This window comes from Nyctereutes procyonoides, unplaced genomic scaffold, assembly GCF_905146905.1.
Source record: "Nyctereutes procyonoides isolate TBG_1078 unplaced genomic scaffold, NYPRO_anot_genome, whole genome shotgun sequence".
Lineage (NCBI taxonomy): Eukaryota > Metazoa > Chordata > Mammalia > Carnivora > Canidae > Nyctereutes > Nyctereutes procyonoides.
The window spans coordinates 37358990-37377385 of record NW_026575126.1 but is presented as its reverse complement, the minus strand read 5'-3'; the positions used below and the strand labels follow the sequence as shown (position 1 = coordinate 37377385).

At 48.6% G+C, this 18396-nt stretch overlaps 1 protein-coding gene across 6 annotated transcripts in view; it reads left to right on the top strand.

Moving 5' to 3' along the window:
* The window catches only part of LUC7L (LUC7 like), a 36737-nt gene extending 27768 nt beyond the window's left edge, over window positions 1–8969 (top strand). For 3 of the 6 annotated variants that reach the window (XM_055339859.1, XM_055339856.1, XM_055339855.1), the window contains 4 exons: window positions 2997–3085; window positions 7054–7083; window positions 7673–7840; window positions 8611–8969. In XM_055339859.1, the coding sequence (XP_055195834.1) occupies window positions 2997–3085; window positions 7054–7083; window positions 7673–7840; window positions 8611–8752 (429 nt within the window). In that variant the 3' untranslated portion in view covers window positions 8753–8969. Of the gene's footprint in view, window positions 1–2996; window positions 3086–7053; window positions 7084–7672; window positions 7878–8610 lie in introns of those variants that run through there. The other 3 variants (XM_055339860.1, XM_055339857.1, XM_055339858.1) reach the window with 2 other exon arrangements.
* Window positions 8970–18396: the final 9427 nt, after the last annotated feature.

The following is an 18396-nucleotide window of genomic DNA, read 5'->3' as shown; positions in this document are numbered from 1 at the left end:
CTGGGACACTATGACAATCAAGGCGGAGGGCCTTGTGTGCCCCTAGAGGGAGCAGGGGACAGAGCCCTGCACTTGAGGGGTTGCCAGTAGGTGAGGTGTGAGCCTGGCACGGACTGGAGTTGGGGGGACAGCCACTGGACTGAAAATCACATTTTGCTCCTGTACTCCTTATAGAATATTGAAAAGTGATAGACTTTGTTACTTTTTTTTTTTAATCTTTTTTTTTTTTTAAGATTTTATTTATTCATGATAGAGAGAGGCAGAGACACAAGCAGGCTCCATGCTGGGAGCCTGACGCGGGACTCGATCCCGGGTCTCCAGGATCATGCCCTGGGCCAAAGGCAGGTGCTGAACCACTGAGCCACCCAGGGATCCCTACTTTTTTTTTTTTTTAATTATTTTTTTGACTGTGTGTGTGTGTGTGTGTGAGAGAGAGAGAGAGAGAGAAAGAGAGAGAGAATGCAGAGGGGGAAAGAGAATCACAAAAAGAATCCCAGGGAGAGGGAGAAGCAGATTCCCACTGAGCAGGGAGCTTGATGTGGAGCTCGATCTCAGGACCCTGAAATCATGACCTGAGCCGGAGTCTGAACCACCGAGCTGCCCCTTCCATTTCTCCTTTAAACTGTATTTCCATTTCATATCACCCCATAATTTTCTCCTGATACTTTTTTTTTCTGATACTTTTTTATACATGAAAGCCTTTTACTTCTTTCTTAAGACATACTTCTCCAACAGAGATGAAACTACATTGAAATTTTTTCCCCTGAAGCCTTAAAAACTTAAGTTTTTGGTTTTTAAATATTTTATTTTTAAGTAATCTCTGTATGCAACCTGGGGTTGAAACTTAAAACCCTGAGATCAAGAGCAGCTGAGCCAGCCAGGCATCCCCTTAAGATCTTAAGTATTAACTAGATCTAGAAAGCGTGTTTTGTCATTGCAGTTACAACTTGTACAAAGTTGACCAGAACAACACAAATATATTAATAGATTTTGATTATAGCTATTACACTAAGAAGAAAAAATGTGTCAGGAAGTGCACCTCTAAACAATAAGAAGCAGGAGTGTTCTGGGCCCTAATCTGAGCTGGCTTCTCTTATAGTGGTCCCAGAGGTACTCATACTTCCAGGCCACACGCCCAGGTAATAGTGAGGCAAGGCCTTCTTTGTTACTGGTGGAAGGACAGTGTCTTGGAAGTAGGGAGGTTTATAAAGGTCTTAATGCCAGACCATAGCCCTGTGCTTGGTCACATCTCCTTTAGGAGTGTGTGTGGAAGTTGAGGGGCTGAAACTCCCCATCTTTTTTTTTTAGGATTATTTATTTAAAAAAAGATTATTTATTTATTCATGAGAGGCAGAGAGAGAGAGAGGAGAGAGGCAGAGACACAGGCAGAGGAAGAAGCAGGCTCTATGCAGGGAGCCCGACGTGGGACTCGATCCCAGGACCCCAGGCTCATGCCCTTAGTCGATGGCAGGCACTAAACCGCTGAGCCACCCAGGGGTCCCTGAAACTCTCCATCTTTAACTTTAGCCATCTTTTTGTGCCTGCTCAGATCCAGGACAAGTGAAGCCAGGGGTGGAGAGCCGGAGGTGCCAAATAGGAAGGCTCTCTCGCACCTTGTGAGTGCTTTGAGGAGAATAGCTGGCCCGTCTCCTGTGGTCCTTGCTATACCCCATTGTTCAAGGACCTGGCTCCAGACTGTACTGAGATGTAGGATCATCCTTCATGAGCATGAGAAGACTGGTGACTCTTTGTCTCCCTGGCCCTACTTTACTCCCCCTTAGGGCTTCATTCCATCAGTGGAGGGGTGGGGGGATCAAAAGGATTTGGGTTGGTATTGGGAGTGGGGGGTATGGAGGCTGGACCTAGTACTTTCTCTGAGCTTTGTCGATTGCATTCCAGTAGTTTCTCTGGGCCTCTTCCTTTCTGTTGGATTGGATTGTCTTTTCTATTGTGTTCACAATCAATCTTGATGAGCCGAGTATTGAACTTAATGTTGAAAGCCAGTTCTGGGCGCTCCTGGCTGGCTCAGTCAGTAGACTACATGACTCTTGATCATGGGGTTGTAAGTTTGAACTCCATGTTGGATGTTAGAGATTGCTTAAAATGGGGATCCCTGGGTGGCGCAGCGGTTTGGCGCCTGCCTTTGGCCCAGGGCGTGATCCTGGAGACCCGGGATCAAATCCCACATCGGGCTCCTGGTGCATGGAGCCTGCTTCTCCCTCTGCCTATGTCTCTGCCTCTCTCTCTCTCTCTCTCTCTCTCTCTCTATCATAAATAAATAAAAATTAAAAAAAAAAAGATTGCTTAAAATATTAAAGCAAACAAGAAAGCCAGCCAGTTGTGGAGTGTTCACAGACCACCTCCCCTGGCCTGCTGTCCCCATGAGGCCGGGTCTAAAGCCAGTGTAACGATGTAGCCCTCAGCACTCCCAAGGACAGGCTGCTCCTGGGCAGCAGGATATATTTGGTCAGACACGTGTTCTTTTTTACTGTAAAGTTTGTGGAGTCTCCTTTGTAAAAAACTAACTTTCTGGATTGGTGTGAAGTGAAAGATCAGTTTCTGTGACTTTGAGCTATAGCACCTCTTAGAGTATGCAGCTTGTCCCTGAATATATGAGGTGAATTTATAAAAGCATTATTTTTGTGGTGCCTGGGTGGCTCAGTCAGTTAAACATCTGCTTTCTGCTCTCAGGGTCCTGGGGTCCATCCCCACATGGGGCTCCCTGCTTAGTGGAGCATCTGCTTCTCCCTCTCCCTCTGCTGCTCCTCCTGCTTGGTGTTCTTGTTCTTTCTGTCTCTAATAAAATATTTTAAAAATTAAGTAAAAGCATTATTTTCATGTATTTTCCATTAAGAAGTCTTAAAGGTGGTTATGTCCATTTCCTAAGAGTTTCTTTTAGATTTTTAAATTACTGATATTGAAATCATAAAGCGCTTTAACATTCATTTACTAGTTGGTATAACTTGTTCTTCTTTCATTTTCCAACTTTTATTTAGAAAACTGTGGCTGAAAAGCAGGAGAAGAGAAATCAGGATCGTCTGAGGAGGAGAGAGGAGAGAGAGCGGGAGGAGCGGCTGAGCAGGAGGTGAATCCACAGCACACACATGTCCAAGAAGACCGTTCCTTCCTCGCAGTCTGGCTTGTGCTGCCGACCCACATGGCCCTTAAAAAGAAGCAAACACGTAGCATGTTCAGAGGAGTGGGGTTTTGGTTGGCCTCAAAGGAGCTGTGCGGTGCAGAGCGAGCCATCTGGAGCTGCACAGGCAGCTGTGGCGACCTAACTCGTCCCTGGGAAGGTGTAGGAGAGGGCTGAGCAGTAGAAGTGGGAGAGGAACCTGCTGTGCCCTGACCTGCCTTGTTGGGGACACAGCACTCAGCAGACAAGTTGGGCAGGAGCTGAGACTCTGGAGCTGGAGCGTGCTCCGCACACAGAGCTGTACTTGCTGTCGGGGAAAATCCTCCAGGGCTGAGTACACTGGAGCTGACTGAGGGTTGTGGGGCCCTGCTGAGAACACATGTAGATGGTCAGGGTGGAAGCGGCAAGGACTGAGGAGCTGACTAGGAGAGTGCTGGTGACGGAGGTACCTGTGACAGGTGTGGGTGAGAAGGATCTGGGTGTGTTGGGGTAGAGCCGATAAGATTTGCTGGTAGGAGGTTGTGAGGCAGGCAAAGGGGGAGTAGAGCTGGCTTCATGGTTTCTGGCCTAGAGTTGCCACTTAGGGGGATGGAGAAACTGGGAGCAGTATATTGGGGTCAGGAGGAGGTGGTGGGGAGAATTTGGCTCTAGCTGTATTCTATTTGAGATGCTTAGGAGACATCTGGTCAGAGTTCAGGGAAGAGGCTGGAATCAAGACCACACTGTTATGGGACATGCTCAGTGTCCTCGAAAGGCCCAGAGCTGGGCTTTCGTGGGGGAATTCCTTAGTGTGTAATTCAGGAAAGACCAAGAAATGTTTGTTGCATTTTTAGTCTTCTCATTACTTTAACTACCTAACAGATTCTGATTGTAAAGAGACTAAAACAAAATACATTCAAACGGCATAAAAATGTATTAAGCATAACATGTAAGTCCGTTTTTACACATAAGTGACCACTGCTGTGGCAGGGTGTGTCTGTTTGCACGGGTACATGCAGGATCCTTGCTTCATCTCTCAGACCTTCCCCAGTAGGAGTGCCCTTGGCAGACGGGTACACATGCCCGGGCAGTGACAGCACAACCACACCCACCTCCATAATATTTGCCCATCTCCAACCCTGCCTCCAGCAGCCACCAGCTGGTTCTCTGTGAGTTTGGTTTTGTTTTTTAGATTCCACACATAATGGAGATCATACATTATTTGCTTTTCTGTGTCTGACTGATTTTATTTTATTTTTAAGATTTTATTTATTTATTCCCGAGAGAGGCAGAGACTCAGGCAGAGGGAGGAGCAGGCTCCATGCAGGGACCCCAATGCAGGACTCGATCCCAGGACCCTAGGGTCACACGCTGAGCCAAAGGCAGACATCCAACCTCTGAGCCACCCAGGCATGCCTCTGACTGATTTTACACAGCATAATGCCTTCATGATCCGTCCATGCTGTCAGAGATGGCAGGATTTCTTACTATTTTATGGCCAAGTAGTGTTCTATTATGTATACATCTCACATCTTTTATCCATTCATCTGTTAGTTGACACTTAGGTTGTTTCCATGTCTTGGCCCTTCTAAATAAGGATGTGATGAATGGAGGGGTGTGGAGGTCTTTCTTAAGATGGTAATTTCATTTTCTTTGAATAAATACTCAGAAGTAGGTTTGTGGGACCATATGGTAGTTTTATTTTTAATTTTTTGAGAACCCTCCTTACTGTTTTCCACAGTGGCTCCACAGGTTTAGTTATCCGCCAACGGTGCACGAGGGTTCCCTTTTGTCCATGTCCTTGCCAGCACTTATTACTATTTTTTTAAGATTTTTTTTTTTTTTTTTTATCCACGAGAGAGAGAGAGAGAGAGGCAGAGACACAGGCAGAGGGAGAAGCAGGCTCCCTGCAGGGAGCCCAATGTGGGACTCGATCCAGGGACCCTGGGGTCACACCCTGAGCCGAAGGCAGATGCTCAACACTGAGTCACCCAAGCACCCCAGCACTTACTATTTCTTACCTTGTCTTAGAATTTTTATTTAGTTTTATTTATGATTTCTTGAGTTTTGGATGGTTATTGCTTTTCTAACAGGTGTGAGGTGATACCTCATGGTGGTTTTTTTTTGCATTTCTCATGATGAGTGATGTTGGCTATCTCTGTGTTGTCTTTGAAGATATGTTTGTCTGGATCCTTTATCCGCTTTTTAAAATATATATTTCTTTTAAGATTTTATTTGAGAGAGAGCAAGAGAGAAACACAAGCTGGGGGAAATGGCAGAGGCAGAAGGAGAAGCAGACTACCTGCTGAGCAGGGAGCCTGATCTGGGGCTCTGATCCCAGGACCCCAGGATCATGACCTGAACTGAAGGCAGATGCTTCACTGACTGAGCCACCCAGCTGGGCATCCCAAGATTTTCCTGCTTTTTTTTTTCTTTTTAGTCTATCTGTTTTTTTTTCTTTGGAGTTGCAGGCGTTCTTTATATATTTGGATATTAACCCCTTGTCAGATACTTGGTCCACACGTGTTTTTCCCACTTCCGGGTGGGCTTTCATCTTGTTGATGGGTTCCAGTGCATACAGAGGCTTCTTAGTTTGATGCAGCCTCATTCCGTGTTTGTTTTTGTTTCTTACTTTCATTTTTTGATAACAGTTTCTATATAAAGCTTTTTTTGTGTTTTGTTTTTTTAAAGATTTATTTATTATTTGGGATGCCTGGGTGACTCAGCAGTTGAGTGTCTGGCTTCGGCTTAGGACACGATCCCATCCCTGGGTGGCACAGCGGTTTGACGCCTGCCTTTGGCCCAGGGCACGATCCTGGAGACTGGGGATCGAATCCCACGTCGGGCTCCCGGTGCATGGAGCCTGCTTCTCCCTCTGCCTGTGTCTCTACCTCTCTCTCTCTCTCTCTCTCTCTCTCTCTCTCTCTCTCTCTCTATCATAAATAAATAAAATTTTTTTTTTTAAAAAAAAGGACATGATCCCAGAAGTATGGGATTGAGTCCCACATCGGGCTCCCTGCATGGAGCCTGCTTCTCCCTCTGCCTGTGTCTCTGCCTCTTTCTCTGTGTGTGTCTCATGAATGAGGATTTATTTATTTGAGAGCCACAAGGGAGCTCTGGGGGGTGGGACAGGGCAAAGGGAGAGAAGTCCTGGAGTGGAGCTCAATGACGGGGTTGGTCCCAGGACCCTGAGACTGACCTGAAACAAAATCAAGAGTTGGAAGCTGAACCGACTGAGCCACCCAGGTGCCATTATAAAACTTTTTAAATGAGTGCTCTAATGATCATCCTTATAGATGTGCTTGAGTGCTTTATAAAATTCCTTAGAATTCCTAGGACAAATATCAGTAGGTGTTGGAAAAATTGGTTTCCAGGAAGCTGTCAGGTCATCCTCTGAACGCATGTTGTGTGAGCATCTCCTCTCACATCCCCCTCAGCACTTGGTGGTGGTGATCTTATTTTTTGCTGTAGAACAGGATGTAAAACGAGAGCCCATTGTGTAATGTGTGTTTCTTGGATTGCTGGTTGGTTATGTAGTATTTCTCAAGGAGGTCATATGACCCTCAACTAGCAATGAGCCTGTGTCTGGAACTTGAGGCTTTGCTTTAACTTTGGCGTCCTTTGCTGACCTGACTGTAGATCCTGCCCAGCCCTGCATCTGCTGTGTGACAGTCTGCATAGCTGTGTGAGTGTCCACTGCCGAGACTTTGCAGAGCCAGTTGTTGAACTTGAGCATAGCATTTGACCCCTGGGGACTGAGGGTTGGCCTGGTGCTGTGAACGTTGACCAGTGGAGCCGTAGGCCTGAGCATGAGTCAGCCATTAGAAATTAACAGGTTTCTGTGGGAAGCTGACACTCCTTCAGTTGTGGACTGAGGGGCAGGGCTGTTTGGGGGAAATTGTTCATCTTTTTTTTTTTTTTCTTTTTAATCATTTTAGGTCTGGATCAAGAACCAGAGATCGAAGGAGGTAGGTTTCCAAATCCATTAACATGTTCTCAGTGAAATGTCCATTTTTCTACATATTTGTCCTTTTTAAAATATATTTGAGAGGGAGAGAGGGTCCTAAGCAGATGCTGTCCTGTGCACGTAGCCTAATGGGGGGCTTGATCTCATGACCCTGGGATAACCTGAGCTGAGACCAGGAGTCAGCCACTTAACCAACTGAGCCACCCATGCATGCCCTCTCCGTACATTTTTTTCTTAATAGTTGACTTCTAAAGCTTCACCTGGTAGGTAGGGCTGGTGAGGGGCCAGGTTTGGGCCATGGCTGTCTGTTGTCAGGTTGATTGGGGCTTAGTGTAGCAGAAGGACGTACTGTAAATGAGAGAAGTCAGAAGGTGCTGCTGAGGCCTGTGGGTTGGCAGGGATTTCCTGGCAAGGTGTTTTCAGAAGCACCTGGGAGGGTTGGGCCTTAATTCTCTTTGACCAGAGGTTAGTTGGTGGAATTATTGTGAACCCCAGTAGGAGGGAAGGGGAGATGGCAGCGAAGCGCCCAGCAGAACCTGCTGCAAGAATGGGCATCTTGGCCTTCAGATCCTTCTTGTTGTCTGCTGCAGGTCACGCTCCCGGGACCGGCGTCGGAGGAGGTCCAGATCTACCTCCAGGGAGCGACGAAAGTCATCCCGGTCCCGGTCCCGAGACAGACACCGGCGCCACCGCAGCCGTTCCCGGAGCCACAGCCGGGGCCACCGCCGGGCTTCCAGGGACCGGAGTGCGAAATACAAGTAACTACTCTGAATCCTTCAGTAGCTGCAACCAGGAGTGAGCCCCTTCTCTTTGTGTTCCCAGGGTCTTCTGGGGGTCTGTCAGTGGGGCCTGTTGGCCATACCTGTCAGGGATGGGTCTGGGGATTTTGTTCAGGAGCCTGGCTGAGCATCTGTGGAACTGTGTTGGAGCCTTAAGGACTCGTGAACGGGGCCCAGGGTATAGGGAGCTGTAAGTTCAGAGCCACAGGTGGATGCAGGGCTGGCGCAGTTGAGAGGCTGTGGGGGTGGTTACATGGGCACAGCTCCCTTGTGACCTGCACACTCGGTGTCCCCTTGATGCACAGAGCCGCTGAGATTTGTGTCCTGACCAGGCCCTGCTTACCTCTGTTGTGGTTTTCTTAAAGGGAAAACAAAAAACATTGATACACTCTGAGGTAAGCCCTGTGAGCATCTTTGTGTTGATTGTAGCCTCTTCTCCACTGTGTTTACATAATGGGTCATACTCCACATGTGCACTTTTGTTGTCCTTTGCTCCATTCATGTTACAGCAAAAGCTTGCCCTGTTAGGAGAAATCTTTACAAATGTCTTTTTAGTGGCTGCCTGAACACTCCCTTGTAGTGGTGTGGGCACTAGACAGCTGCCCTCTTGGCCTGCCGAGGCCTTCCCCAGGTGTGCTGGGTCTCGGCCTTCCCTGACCTGGTGGTGAGGGTCAGAGCTGCCGGTGCTCCAGGAGCCAGCCAGAAGGGGGATGCCGGCCTCCTCTGAGCCTCTGGTTCTCGTTTTCCAGGTTCTCCAGAGAGCGGACATCGAGAGAGGAGTCCTGGGAGCACGGGCGCAGTGAGCGAGGGGCCGCTGATTGGAGGCTGGAGAGCTCCAATGGGAAGATGGCTTCGCGGAGGTCGGAGGAGAAGGAGGCTGGCGAGATCTGAACCTACACCTGGGCCTGTAAATAATCTGATAAACATTCGACACAGCCTAAAGTTACCCTTTATATTTGCTGAATACAACTCATCTTTTGTAGTTTACGATTTCTATTGTTTTGGAGCTAGCTGTGAGTTTCTAGAGATGTACAGAGTTGCTCCTGTGTTCTGGGGTTATGTTGAGTAGGAATAAATAAATCTGACAGACGGCCTCCTTACTGCTGCAGTGGGGTCTCTGCTGTCCTTCTGTGCTCTAGAGACTTCACCGTGGCTTTCCGTAGGTGGTCACACACTGGATGTTCTCCACGAGTTTTGCTCACCCTCAGAAATTGTGACTTACTGTTAGACGACCCTTTGACTGTTGGCATCTGACATGCCTGGTGCCCTGCCCTGACCGTCTGGAGTGCAGCGTGCAGGGCTTTACTTGTGGGCTGCACAGCTCCGCCCTGCAGTGCAGACTGCGGCAGGCTGCCCTGGAGGGGACGGAGGTGTACCCCATTCCACATCCCCTTCTTTAGGAAGGGCTGCCTGTCTAGTGTGCTATTAGCGCAGCCTCAGCCTGGCTCCGTGAACCGCACTGCAGCTCGCCCTTTCGGAGTCACCTAAGGCCAGAGGCCTTTGGACAACATCCACATGACAGCCACAGGGTCCTCGGGGGCTGGCTGATCTGTTCAGGTCATAGTTTGACTCACTGGAGAGCCTGTGGTGGTAGCCATGCTCTCCGCTGTTTGCCACATTTACTCAAAAAACAAAATGAGCCCTTTTGGGGGGCAGGGGTTCTTATTCTAGGAGAGAGCTCCTAATGGCCACGTTGTGGAAATAGTCATCCCTACTCCCTCTGTGCAGAGACTGGCTCAGTGGTCACTGGGTCTGGATCATGTGGCCACCAGCACCGTGATGTGGCTGGTGGTCCTGCTTTGGGCTCTGCTCCCACAATCTGTCCTCAGAAGATACACGGGCAGGTGGGTGCTCCTGCGGCGTAGGTTCTCCCTGGCCTGGTATCAGCAATGTCCTTGCACTGCCCTTGTCTGAGGCCCAGGCTGAGTCAGGAAGAAGGGGCCTTGCTGGTATATATATGTTGCTTGCAGTGGGAAGGGGGGCTGCCAGAAAGCAAGAGGTGGTGTAGACCTCAAGCTAGGTGGGTAGAGGCATGTCCTCTACGGTTTGGGAAGTAGACACAGGTTGGTGCAAAGCCATGAGTGGGTTAAGGGCGGTCCTAGGAGAGAAGGGGCAAAGGGAATGAGGCCTGGGGTTGTGAGCGATGGACTCTGCCTGTGGCATGCAGAGGACACCCAGGTCAGGCAGCATGAGGTGCGTGGCTAGGAGCCAGGATGACAGAAGGACCTCCTGCCTCCATCCCTCATCTGGAGGGGTGGGCTTAAAAAAATATTAGTAAAACATGTAAAAGTTATTTCAACCATTATTAAGTATGTTCACAGGTTGTGCAGCCATCACCACCATTCATGAAGGAATGGTTTTGAAAAGGTAGAATGAAGACCTCCCTGGACTTAGGAGTAGTAATGAAGTCTGAGCCACAAAGATGAGGCTGAGACAGACCGCGCTGGAGGGTGCCTGGAAGCTGCAGCTACTCCCCATCACTTGAGTGTTCCCCAGTCCAGGAGCAGATGTTTCTGGCTCTTCCAACCTTGTTACTAGAGGCACCCACTTGTCCCTGGTGCACCCCAGGCCCCTGTGTGTAGGAGTGCAGTGGACATATGGTCCTGTGCTCTGAGTGGGCCCAGAAGAGGTCAGATTGACGGAGGCCATGCAGAGCACTCCCAGGACCCCCCAGCTCACCCTAGTTGGGTTCCAGCAGAGGAGTGCTCGCAGACGGGGATGTGGGGATGTACCTAGAGGAAGTCACCATAAATCATAAGGGGTCAGGCTAGAGGTCATCACCCCACCCTGAGCCCTCTCAAGGAATACAAAAACATGGGAAACATTTTATAGAGAGAAGCAGAGATGTCGGTCAGGACGCAGTTGTGATCCCTGAGGAGGTTGGGGTGGGCCAGACTGACAGGTGCGGATCCTCCAGGGGTCCAAGCTCTTGAGGTCCACCCAGAGCTGTATGGGGCCCTCAGCCCCTCCTGCCACTGTTCCTGAGGATTCACCCCCCACACACCATGCTTCTGTCCAGTGGAGGGGACACAGTGGCCACTTGGTGTGGGCTGTGGCATCTTCTAACTGCGTAGGGGTCGAGGAGTGGGGCCTTGCAGCATGGCAGGGGGGACTTGGGGTCCGCCCTCCAGACGGATCTCTCGCCAGGCCCAGAACCACAGTCTGGTGAAGGGAGGCTTGGAGTGACCATCAGGCCCTGCAGCCTGCGTGGGAGACCGTAAGATCAGCAGGGCCCCAGCCTTGGGGAACACCCACCCTGGGGTCCACAGTATCCTCGCTGGGAGCTTCCCGTGCGAGGTGGTGCCCAGCTGTGTTTAGAGCAAGTGGGAGAGGGGATGTGCACCATAGTGCCTTGGAAGGGGACACGCCCCCCTCCCCAGGAATGGGATGGTGGCTACTTGGGGATCGGGCCCAGCATATGGTCCTGCTCAGGCAAGACTGGGACAGTTGAGTGGCTCTTGAGTTTGATCAGGCGTCAAGGACTTAAAACAGGTTACTGCCCCGCCTCCCCATCCCAATTTTCTGGGGAAGGGCCCAAGAATGTACTTCCATTATTTTGTAGGTAGAGTTTTTTAATTGAGTTATAAAATTCAACACGTTAATGGCATTAAAGTGTACAGTTCAGTGGTTTTTAATGTACAATGTTCCGCTTTCTAGTTTACCACTGTGTAGTTTTAGAACATTTCATCGCCCCCAAAAGGAAACCTCGTTACCCATTACCAGTCCCTCCCCCTGACCAGCCCTGTAAACAACCACTAACCTTGCTCTGTCGATTTGCCAGTTCTGGACACTAGGTAAGTGGAAGCACGCAGTGAGGGGCCCGTGACGGCTTCTGTGCTGAGCAGCGTTTGCAGGGTTCACCTGCACAGGAGCCCATGTCAGTAGCACAGGTGTGCATCTCCTGGGCTGCAGATGCTGTGGGTCTGAAGGAAACCAAGAGCTGGAATGGGGGGCTGCAGGGGTGGAGGTGGCGGGAGTTGGGGCACCAGCTTCAAACCCTAGATGGCTTTTTTCTGGGATGTGAAGTGAGATGCCCTCGGTGTCCCTAAAGCAGGGGCCCCCGGCTCTCGCCATCAGGGCACACGCCACAGGCAGTGCCTGGGGCTGAGGGAGGGGGACGGGGGATTGAGGTGTCCTGTCCTCAGTTGTGGGCACAGTTAGTTCCTTTTGTGTCCACTGCACCAGTCCCTATGCCAGCCCCAGATAGCCCCTCCGCTACTTACCTCACATCCCCACAGGCATTGAATCCCAGCATCTTCTGGCGCCTGAGTCTGTGGTGCTGTGTCGCCCTGCATGCTGCATCACAGGTGACAGCTGGTGGCTGCTTAGGGATGGGCACAAGGTCTGCCATGTGTCCATGGTCCTTAGCCCAGCCCATGCAGAAGGACTGAGCATCACTGCAGGAGTGCCAGCTCAGGGTGCCCAGTCCCCCGAGTGACACGGGGGTCACAGGGAAGGCTGAGGGGTCCCTGGAGGTCCCCTGGGGGTATATCCTGAGCAACAGAAGTTCTCCAGTGCTTTCTGGCTCCTTGTTCTGCCTTCTGTTTTCCTTGCTGGGTCTCATCCTGCTGAGCCTTGTGGGCTGGGGCTGCCCCCAGGGAGGTTGTGCAAGAGACACCCCTGTCACCCATCCTCCCATCTAGGGGAGGAGCAGTGGCAGGGCCCCCTTCACCAGACCCATGTGCTTTCTTTTTATGGAGATATAATGGCCAAAGGTGGTGTGTTAGCTTCAGGTGCGCGGTGTAATGATTGAGCACGTGTGTATGTTGCAAAAAGCACCGGAAGTCGTCTTACCGTGTCATCAAAAAATGTTTCCTGGGATGAGAACTTCTAAGCTGTATTCTGAGCAGCTTTCAAATATACACTGTGCTGTTATTGTATGTGTACTAATGTGACAGGTATGGTGTTGCATATGTGATACAGTGCCGTGTGCATACTGTGCAACACCTGGCACGCCATTATATGATGCTGTGCATGTGGTTATGTAATAGAACGTGCAGTATTCTATAATACCATATATGTAATTACACAATAATATATAACCCTCAGTATTTTTTCTAAAGATATTATATATTTGAGAGATGGCACAAGCTGGGGGAGGGGCAGAGGGAGCCAGAGAAGCAGGCTGCCCGCCGAGCAGGCTTCTCCATCTCAGGATCCTGGGACCATGATCCAAGCTGAAGGCAGATGCATCACCGACAGAGCCGCCCTGGCACCCCTGTGGTATTTTTTTTTTTTTTTTTAGGGATTTATTATTTATTTGAGAGCACGAGTGGGAGGGACAGAGGAAGAGAATCTCAAGCAGACTCCTTCTGGGTTTGGAGCCGGACACTGGGCTTGATCTCACGACCCTGAGATCACGACGCAGGTAGAGGCTTAGACACTTAAGCATACTGTACATGTAACGATATGTAATATAGTACCATGTGGTATATATACATAGCGCTGAACTACGGTGTGGTGCCCACCATATGTTAGATACTGTATAATTATGTAATATGTGGTACAGTATTTATATGTAATAAATGCATATAAGAAATACAAATATAGGGATGCCTGGGGGCTCAGTGGTTGAGTGTCTGCCTTCGGCTCAGGGCATGACCCCAGGGTCCTGGGATCGAGTCCCACATTGGGCTATCTGCAGGGAGCCTGCTTCTCCCTCTGCCTGTGTCTCTGCCTCTCTCTATGTGTCTCTCATGAATAAATAAAACCTAAAAAAATTAGACATATAAAATATAAATATAACACTGTATACGTAATATACAGTACATGTATTCTATGTGGAATATTCTAAGAAAACAATATAGTATGTGATACTGCATAATTAATGTAATATTATATAATATGTACAGAATTATATGTTCCTAGGCCTTTTCCTGAGGCTGCCAGGACCTCCTTTGGACCTCTCCCAAGGTCCAGCATGCCTGGGACTCGAGACCAGTCAGCTCCTGGCTGGGCCCAGCCTTTGTCCCTACGGAAGAGAGCACACAAGAGTTCAGAGAATAAGCAAGCCCTGTGTGCGCACTTGGGTCAGGAAGTGGAAAAATGTCAGTTCCTGGGAAACCCCTGTCTTCCCTTCACAGCCCCTCTTGTCTTCCCAGAGCTTATGGCATATTCATTATCTCCTGGTGGTTTCTGAGAACCAGGAGTCAAGCCATAGCTCAGCCTTGTTCCCCCCCTGAGGTTGCAATCAAGGGGTCTCATCTGGGGCTATTCTGGAGAAGGGTCTTTCAGCGCTCACACGGTTGTTGGCAGTATTTAGCTATTTTTTGGATGTCAGTAAGAGGCCCACTCTGTGGGCAGCCACAACATGGTACCTTTGAAAGGGGGAGGGTCTCCAAGCAAGAGAGACATTATTTTAAGATTTTACTTATTTGACAGCAAGTGTGTGCATACGCAGATGGGCAGAGGGAGAGAAGGAGAGACTCTCAAGCAGACTCCGTGACAAACATGGATCCCAACTCTGGCCTGTCACAATCCTGAGATAATGATCTGAGCCAAAATCGAGCCAGACACCTAACTGACTAAGCCAACCAGGTGCCCTGCAAGAGAGGCATTATTAATCATGGAGGTGACATGCCATCCCCTAACAGAATTCTGTGGGTTAAAAGCAAGGCATAGCATCCACTAGTGTGGCCATAATTCTAGAAAGAAGAGAGAGGGGAAGAAAAAAAAAATGCTGGTGAGGGTGTGGAGAACTTGGATCCCTCATACTGCTAGTGGGATTTGGAAACAGCAGATGCTGGGGAAAGCTGTCTGGCAGTTCCTCAAAAAAGTTAAACAGGAATGTCTAACCCAGCAACTGCACTCCTAGGCATATACCCAAGAGAATTGCAAGCAGGGACTTCAGTACTTGTACACACACGGGTATAGCCACAATATTATGATAGCCAGAGGGACACTTGGGTGGCTCAGCGGTTGACCGTCTGCCTTCAGCTCAGGGCGTGCTCCTGGGGTCCAGGGTGGAGTCCCACATCAGGCTACCCAGAGGGAGCCTGCCTCTGCCTCGAATGAATGAATGAATGAATGAATGAATGAATGAATGAAATATTTAAAAAGTTAAAATAGCCAGAAGGTGGAAACAACCCAAATATGCATCAATGGCTGAATGGATAAACAAAAGAAAGTGGATGGGCAGCCCAGGTGGCTCAGTGGTTTAGTGCCTCCTGCAGCCCAGAGCGTGATCCTGGAGACCGGGATCAAGTCCCGCGTCGGGCTGCCTGCATGGAGCCTGCTTCCCCCTCTGTGTCTCTGCCTCTCTCCTGTGTCTCTCATAAATAAATAAATAAATAAATAAATAAATAAATAAATAAATAAATAATCTTAAAAAAAAGTGGAAAACACTGTGGAGGTTCCTCAGAAAGTTAAATATACCACATGATCCAATGATTCCACTACTGTATATTTGCCCAGAGAAAGTGAAAACACTGATTTGAAGAGATCCATGCACCCCCTGTTTTTTGCAGCATTATACACAAAAGCCAAAATGTGGTCTCTTCGTATGATGGAACAGTATTCAGCCATAAAAGGACTGATCCTGATGCACACTACAGCATGGATGAGGCTTGAAAACATGCTAAGTGGAAAAGAAGCCAGACCCAAAAGACCGCATATCATACAATTGCATTTATACGAAATATCTAGGATCGATCAATCCATGCAGACAACATCGATTAGTGATCGTTCAGAGGTTCTGGGGGAGGAATGGGAGAGACTGGAAATGGGCACAGGGCTTCCTTCTGGGGCGATGGAAAGTTTTGGAACTAGATAGTGGCGATGAATGTATTAGATGCCACTCTGAAGCAATCTCCAGGAGGGGGGGCTCTGGGGTATTTTTAATTTATTTTTATTTTTATTTTTTTTTAGGATTGTATTTATTTATTCATGAGAGAGAGGCAGAGACACAGGCAGAGGGAGAAGCAGGCTCCCTGCCGGGAACCTGATGCAGGACTCGATCCCGGATCCCAAGATCACGACCTGAGCCGAAGGCAGACGCTCAACTGCTGAGGCCTCCAGGCATCCCTGGAGGTATTTTTTTATTAGTGACTCTTTGAGTCTATGCATTTTGTCTTAGCCTACGTGTCTGATCTTTATCCTTTATTTGGATCAAATAAGTCACATCAATATAGTTAACATTTTGGTTTTGCCGGTAGCATTTTATCTTGGCTTTCTATTTGTCACACTCATTCTGTTTCCACTTTTGCTTCTTTTTTGAAGGGATTGTTTTAAAATAACGTCCTACTTTTTCTTCTCGATTACTTTGGAAGTCATACACTCTATACTACGGTTGCCCATGAGGTTACAGCAAGTATGCTTAATATGTGGTGGTGGTAGGCTGAATGATCGCCCCCAGAGAGGTCCAGGTCCAAATCCCTAGAGCCTGTGAGCGTGATCTCATATGGCAAAAGGGTTTTGAAAATGATTAAGATTTTTGAGCAGGGGTTGTCCTGATGGGCCTAATGCAATCACACAAGTCCTTACTGGAGAGAGGCAGGAGGAGATTGGCCTGCAGAAGGCGGCAAGATGCTACTAGCTTTACACATGGAGGACTAGGCCAAGAACCAAGGAATGCAATTCTAGGACCTGAAAGACCAAGGAAATAGATTTCCCCCAGAGCCTCCTGAGGGAGGAGCACAGTCCAGACAACATGTTGATTCCAGCATAGTGAAAACTGACTTTGGACTGCTGCCCTCCCAAACTATTAGAGAATAAGTTTGTGTTAAATCACTAAGTTTCTGTTACGCCAGCGGTAAGAAACTAATACACCTACCAAAATCTAAAACTAATAACTTTAGATTGCCTCCCGGGTAATACAAAGACTTAAAAGCACTCCAGGGGGATCCCTGGGTGGCTCAGCGGTTTAGCACCTGCCTTTGGCCCGGGGCGCGGTCCTGGAGTCCCGGGATCGAGTCCCACGTCGGGCTCCTGGCATGGAGTCTGCTTCTCCCTCCTCCTGTGTCTCTGCCTCTCTCTCTCTCTCTCTATGTCTATCATAAATAAATAAATAAATCTTAAAAAAAAACACTCGACTGTCATTGAGTCATCATGACTCAGTTATTAGTTTCATGTCTATCGAGGTTTTTTTCTTTCTAACCCCATAGACACTATTTTATATGTACTCAATGTTTGCATTTACCACTTTGTTGTTCATCCCTACTTACATCTCCTGCTTGTCCCCAGGCTCCCTTTCCTTCTGCTTGAAGTATAACCTTCACTAGAGTCAGGAGACGGTGAGGCACCAGGGTACAGAATTTCAGGAGGAGCTCCTGCTCAGGGTGGGCTGGGGCTGTCGTCTGGAGAATTTATTCTAATTTATTTTATTTATTTTTTAAAGGTTTTATTTGTTCATGAGAGACAGAGAGAGAAAGGCAGAGACACAGGCAGAGGGAGAAGCAGGGTCCACGCAGGGAGCTTGACGCAGGACTTGATCCCGGGTCCCCAGGATCACGCCCCGGGCTGAAGGCGGTGCTAAACCGCTGAGCCACCCAGGCTGCCCAATTCTAATCTATTTTAAATTGCCTACTTCTCTCTATGACTGTGTTTTGTCTGTTGAACTTACCCATGGATTTTTATTTTTGATGACTATGGCTTTTTTTCATATGTATATAGGTTTAATGCAATTCATATGAAAATTCCAGCTTTTCATATGTGCTATGTCACTTTTTATATTTTATGATTTCCTGCAGGTATTTAAAATCTTGCCTTTAATTTTTTTTTTTTTAACATAGTAGGCACACCTGTAATTGAATCTGACATCTTCAACGCCTGACCCTTGTGGGTCTGTTGTGCTGACTCACGTGTCTGCTGGCTCTCAGACGTGGTTTCTCATTCCTTGTGTGCTTGGTGAGTGTGCTGCTCTTTGCTTGCCCTCTGCGGCCTATAATGAAGTGCCTTTATCTAGGGAGGATTTATTTGCTCTGCCAGGTGCTTGGGGCCTATGAAGGAATCCAGATAATTATTATTTTTTAATTTTAAGATTTTTATTTGGTTAGTTCAACTTTGGTTGAATTTTTATTTGGTTCTCTCAACTTCCTTTTTGGTGTTTTACTATTTTTGATATATACAACTGCTTCTGCTTGCTGTCGTTTGCCTGGTCTATGGTGAGGGCAGCTGGGGGGCATCTCTGATGAGCCTAGCACCTTCTGAAGCCTGGTGGTGGCCATCCAAGATTGGCTGGTGTTGGCTTTCCCAGGCTGGCTACCCAGGCTGCTTCCTCAACGCTTCCAGAACCAGGTCACAGGTGACCGTGCCACTGGAGGCCTGGGGAAATTCCGAGTGTTCTGAGGACTCTGTAGCCATGACCGGGAGAGTGGACTTCCCAAAAAAGAAGCTTGCCCACCAGTGACTCAGGTTGGCCGTGGGGAGACTCCAGTGGTGAGGAATGGCTTCCCCAGGATGCTCCACTTGTGCAGGAGCCATTACTGGAAGAGGAACCCAGGTGGCACTGGTCATGGTCATGGGTGGCCGCCAGCCAGCTGCTGGAGGAGATGGCTGCCATGCTGTCACTTGTGGGCTGGTGGAAATCTTGGCAGTGA